The sequence below is a fragment of the Octopus sinensis genome, linkage group LG11 (genome assembly GCF_006345805.1).
Source record: "Octopus sinensis linkage group LG11, ASM634580v1, whole genome shotgun sequence".
NCBI classification, from domain to species: Eukaryota; Metazoa; Mollusca; class Cephalopoda; order Octopoda; family Octopodidae; genus Octopus; species Octopus sinensis.
This window is the reverse complement of record NC_043007.1, coordinates 25,758,684-25,764,578: the sequence shown is the minus strand read 5'-3', so window position 1 is coordinate 25,764,578 and position 5,895 is coordinate 25,758,684. Positions and strand designations below refer to the sequence as shown.

The 5,895-nt window shown below is 40.2% G+C and overlaps 1 protein-coding gene across 2 annotated transcripts in view; it reads left to right on the top strand.

Moving 5' to 3' along the window:
• Window positions 1–5,022, top strand: part of LOC115217155 (MAPK/MAK/MRK overlapping kinase-like) — a 70,487-nt gene extending 65,465 nt beyond the window's left edge. For both annotated transcript variants that reach the window (XM_036507262.1, XM_029786775.2), the window contains 3 exons: window positions 520–730; window positions 2,955–3,146; window positions 4,769–5,022. In XM_036507262.1, the coding sequence (XP_036363155.1) occupies window positions 520–730; window positions 2,955–3,146; window positions 4,769–4,855 (490 nt within the window). In that variant the 3' untranslated portion in view covers window positions 4,856–5,022. The remainder of the gene's footprint in view (window positions 1–519; window positions 731–2,954; window positions 3,147–4,768) is intronic.
• Window positions 5,023–5,895: the final 873 nt, after the last annotated feature.

Sequence of the window (5,895 nt, the reverse complement as noted above, 5' to 3'; positions counted from 1 at the left end):
CATGCACAGAGAGAGAGAGAGAGATAACGCTTTGTGAGTGGATTTGGTTGATGCGCGCACACACACACACAATTCTGTTTGTATGCATATTCATAATTTTGTATGTATTATTAGCAGTATCGCCCGGCGTTGCTCGGGTTTGTAAGGGAAATAACTATATAAACATTTTTAGAGAGTTATAGCCAAAAAAATAGCAAAAAAATGCATTAAAAATGGAAAAACATTGATGGTAAAATTTTTTTTAAATCCTTGACTCATCGTAGACATTTTTAGAGAGTTACTTCCCTTATATAATAGCGAAAAAATACATTAAAATGGAAAAAAATGATGGTAAATTTTTTTTAAAATTGTAGACTCATCATAGACCCGCGCTAATACCCAGAAGGTACCCGGTTTTGGTTAAACTGCACCGCAAAATGTGGGAGTAGTTAGGAATCTAAATCATAGGAGACAGACGCACAATTTGACTTTTATATATAAAGATTTCTTTTGTACTTATCTACTTTATTTCTTTTAAAGAGATATTGATCAAGTGAGACTGAAATCTTCAACAAAGATGATGGACGTAAGTAAAAAGAATATTTGTCTGGACAAAGATCTCACGGCTGCTCTTCCAAGAATATCCGAGGAGGGCAAGAATGATTCTGATAGTAAGTTTTCTGTGATAACCAATTTGCCAAAAGCTCAGTCGTTGCCCTCACATCTCAGCCATCATAAGGAGAGAAGAAAAGTAAGTTTTTCCGTTTTTGTTTTAAAGAAAATTATTGTCTTTATATCTATGTTGAGACAGAGATATACATGTAACTAAATTAAGTTCAAACATCATCAGCATCATAGGTGCAGGAGTGGCTGTGTGGTAAGTAGCTTGCTTAACAACCACATGTTTCCTGGTTCAGTCCCACTGCGTGGAACCTTAGGCAAGATTCTTCTACTATAGCCTTGGGCCAACCAATGCCTTGTGAGTGAATTTGGTAGACAGAAACTGAAAAAAGCCCATCATATATATATATATATATATATCACCGTGACCGACCAGGCCATCAGATGTTGTTACACATTGCTGGTCACAATGCGCTTCGCATTGTTTTAGCCTTCAAATGACGCCACCCTGCTGGCTAAGCGACCAGGCCAACAGAAGAAAGAGTGAGAGAAAGTTGTGGCGAAAGAGTACAGCAGGGATCACCACCACCCCCTGCAGGAGCCTTGTGGAGCTTTAGGTGTTTTCGCTCACAACGCCCGGTCTGGGAATCGAAACCGCGATCCTACGACCGCGAGTCCGCTGCCCTAACCACTGGGCCATTGCGCCTCCACACACACATATATATATATATATTATATATATATATATATATATATATATATATGTATATGTATATGTGTTTGTGTTTGACCTCCCACCATTGCTTGACAAACAATGTTGGTGTGCTTATGTCCCTGTAACTTAGCAGTTCAGCAAAAGAGACCGATAGAATAAGTACTAGGCTTGCAAAGAATAAATCCTGGGGTCAATTTGTTCAACTAAAGGCGGTGCTCCAGCATGTCCGCTATCAAATGACTGAAACAAATAAAAGAATAAAGAGAATAAAATAATCATCATCATCAGCATCATCATTTAACGTCCATTGTCCATGCTGGCATGGGTTGGACAGTGTGACCAGAGCTGACAAGCTACACCAAGCTCCAGTCTGATTTGGTATGGTTTCCATGGCTGGATGCCCTTCCTATTACATGTAACTAAATTAAGTTCAAACAACATCATCATAGGTGCAGAGGAGTGGCTGTGTGGTAACTGAAGACATAACAGTTCCGTCTCTTTCAACATCCCAAAGACATAGTCTAGTCAGAAGTCTTTGTACTCATCATCAAGAAAACAACCATGTTTATTCTGTGTCAGGGCTTTGAACAAGATACATAACTAGCTGACCTAAGTTTCGACCAGGCCTGGCCAATCTTGAATTACACTGCGGGCCACTTTAGTCACAGAATGCTTTGTGAGGGCCGCTTGTATACTTTATGCACTAATAGTCAAATAATCAAATTATAGAATCAAGAATTTTTCATAATTTTAATTTCTCTTTTTCTCTTTTTTACTTGTTTCAGTCATTTGACTGCGGCCATGCTGGAGCACCGCCTTTAGTCGAGCAAATCGACCCCAGGACTTATTCTTTGCAAGCCTAGTACTTATTCTATCGGTCTCTTCTGCTGAAACACTAAGTTATGGGGACGTAAACACACCAGCATCGGTTGTCAAACGATGTTGGAGGAACAAACACAGACACACAAACATATACACACACATACATATATACATATATATACATATATATAACGGGCTTCTTTCAGTTTCTGTCTGCAAAATCCACTCACAAGGTTTTGGTTGGCCCTAGGCTATAGTAGATGACACTTGCCCAAGGTGCCACACAGTGGGAATGAACCCGGAACCATGTGGTTAGTAAGCAAGCTACTTACTACACAGCCACTCCTATGCCTGTGTTTAGTAGTGATGGTGGTGGTAGTGGTGGTGGTGGTGATGGTGGTGGTGATGATGATTATGTCAATGATGGTGACAATGATGATGGTGACAACGATGATGATGATGATGATGATGATGTTAATGATGGTGATGACGGTGATGATGATGAGAATGATGATGATGTGGAGGTGATGATGATAGTGGTGGTGGTTTTGGTGATGATAGTAGTGATGGTGATGATAATTGAGATGATGATGGTGGTGGTGATAATGACGATGACAATGATGAGGATGATGAATGATGAATGATGATAAAGTGGAGGAAGAGGGGGTAGCGGGTGAGAGAGGAAGGAAAGAGAGAGAAAGAGAGAGCAGAGTGGCATTGAAAACCTTTTTTGTATTTTAATCCCTTCGTTATTATTTTGTATTTTTTTAATTATCTTCGAAGAGTTCTTTGCTAACCCCCTTTTTTTTTTCTCCAGAGGAAACACAAGAAAAGCCGAGAAAACCAAGAATTCCTGAGCCATACTGGGTTACTTCCTCAGCTGATGGTCCACTCAAGTGCTGTGAATCCCTTCTCCCGAGCCAATCTTCAAACCGATACTTCAAAGTTCAATGCTGGCAGCAGACTAAAGATTTTACCAAACATTTCAAAGGCAACCAAATCACAAAAGGTAAGACTAACACAGCAAATATTTATTTCTTTATTTCTCAAAAGGGTCTAAACATAGAGGGAATAAACAAGGACAGACAAAGGGATTAAGTTGATTACATCGACTTCAGTGCATAACCAATACTTGCTTAATCGACCCTGAAAGGATGAAAGGCAAAGTCGACCGCTGTGGAATTTGAACTCAGAACATAACGGCAGATGAAATACCTATTTCTTTATTGCTCACAAGGGGCTAAACATAGAAGGACAAACAAGGACAGACAGAGAGATTAAGTCGATTATATCGACCGCAGTGTGTAACTGGTACTTATGTAATCAACCCCGAAAGGATAAATTATGTACCAGTGAAATACTGGGGTCGATGTAATTGACTAGCCCACTCCCCCAAATTTCAGGCCTTGTGCCTATAGTAGAGAGGATTATTATTATTATTACCTCCGCCTTAGCAAAGGCAGAAGTATTGTTTTCAGTCGTGTTTGTTTGTTTATTTGTCCATGGACAAGATATCTCAAGAACCACTGGATGGATCTGGATGAAAATGTACCGCTGGTGGTGCATGTGGTGATTGTATGAAGTTTGCAATGAACCATGGGCAGTACATGTGGTGGTTAACATGTTAAGGCGGTGAGCTGGCAGAAACGTTAGCACGCCGGGCAAAATGCATAGCCGTATTTCGTCCGCCGTTACGTTCTGAGTTCAAATTCTGCCGAGGTTGACTTTGCCTTTCATCCTTTTGGAGTCAATTAAATAGGTACCAGTTACGCACTGGGGTTGATATAATCGACTTAATCCATTTGTCTGTCCTTGTTTGTCCCCTTGTGGGTAGTAAAGAAATAGGTATTTCATCTGCCGTTACATGCTGTGTTCAAATTCCCCTGAGGTCGACTTTGCCTTTCATCCTTTTGGAGTCAATTAAATAGGTACCAGTTACGCACTGGGGTTGATATAATCGACTTAATCCATTTGTCTGTCTTGTTTGTCCCCTTGTGGGTAGTAAAGAAAAGGTATTTCATCTGCCGTTACATGAGTGTCAAATTCCCCTGAGGTCGACTTTGCCTTTCATCCTTTTGGAGTCAATTAAATAGGTACCAGTTACGCACTGGGGTTGATATAATCGACTTAATCCATTTGTCTGTCCTTGTTGTCCCCTGGGGTAGTAAAGAAATAGGTAGTCATCTGCCGTTACCATGCTGTGTTAAATTCCCCTGAGGTCGACTTTGCCTTTCATCCTTCCTGGGTCAATTAAATAAGTACCAGTTACGCACTGGGGTCGATGTAATCGACTTAATCCGTTTGTCTGTCCTTGTTTGTCCTCTCTGTGTTTAGCCCCTTGTGGGTAGTAAAGAAATAGGTATTTAACATGTTAAGGCCATACCAAGAGTGTGGGTAAGCAAGTGACAACACCATTTTCCTTCTCATTCCTTATTCTTACATGATAGTTCCTAAGTCTCCCCACACCATGACAAATTCTTCACTCTTTATGGCAAATGAACTTAACTGAATTCTTTGGTCAGGTTCTTCATTGAACCACTTGTTGCCAATGTAGGCAATAACCAGTTTCTTTGGATTCTGAGATTTCCTTATATTCCAATGATTTATTCTTCTCTTCTTTTTCATGAACAGCCATCAAATGGTCCAACCAAGAACATTTACAGGAATTACAAGCTGGCACCAATTCTCGGTGCCAAAAGAGAAGCAGCAGGTCTGTGAATTCTGAATCAAGTCTATTTTATTTTTCTATCATCGCTGTTGCTATCATCATCACCATCATCATCATCTTCATCAATATTATTATTACAACTTCATCCTGTTCATACGATGTACTTTATTTAATACGAAACTTTAACGTCACAATCTCTTCTTGTAAAAGTATAATAAATATGTTATTCTACAAAAAAGTATTGACTAATCTTTTAGTTTGTGGAGGCGCAATGACCCAGTGGTTAGGGCAGCGGACTCGCGGTCGGAGGATCGTGGTTTTGATTCCTAGACCGGGCGTTGTGTGTGTTTATTGAGCAAAAACACCTAAAAGCTCCACGAGGCTCCGGCAGGGGGTGGTGGCGACCCCTGTTGTACTCTTGTGCCCCAACTTTCTCTCACTCTTTCTTCATGTTTCCTGAGTAACGCTGCAATGGACTGGCGTCCCGTCCAAATGGGTGGGGGGAACACATACGTCATAGAAACTTGGAAACTGGGCCCATGAGCTTGGCTAGGCTTGAAAAGGGTACATGAATAAATAAAAAAAAAATCTTTTAGTTTAATGTAACCTTTTTTTTTACTATTATAACTTGACTTGATGAGCTGGTACAATTGTTAGCATGTCAGACAAAATGTTTTGTGACATTTCTTCTCCAAAGAAATAGAGAAAGCGAGAGAGAAAGAGAGAGAGGACAGAGAGAGCTAGAGAGAGAGAGAGAGAGAGAGAGAGAGAGAGAGAGAGAGAGAGAGAGAGAGAGAGAGAGAGAGAGAGAGAAATAGAGAAAGTGAGAGAGAAAGAGTGAGAAAACAGAGAGAGAAAGAAATAGAGAAAGTGAGAGAGAAAGAGAGAAAACAGAGAAAGAAATAGAGAGTGAGAGAAAGAGAAGTGAGAGAGAGAAGAGTGAGAGAAGAGAGAGAGAGAAAGAGAGAGAAAACAGAGAGAGAAAGAAATAGAGAGTGAGAGAGAGAAGAGAGAGAGTAGACAGAGAAAGAGAAAAAAGACAGAGGGAAAAAGCAGTAATATGTGTGTGTGTGTGTCTACATATATGTAT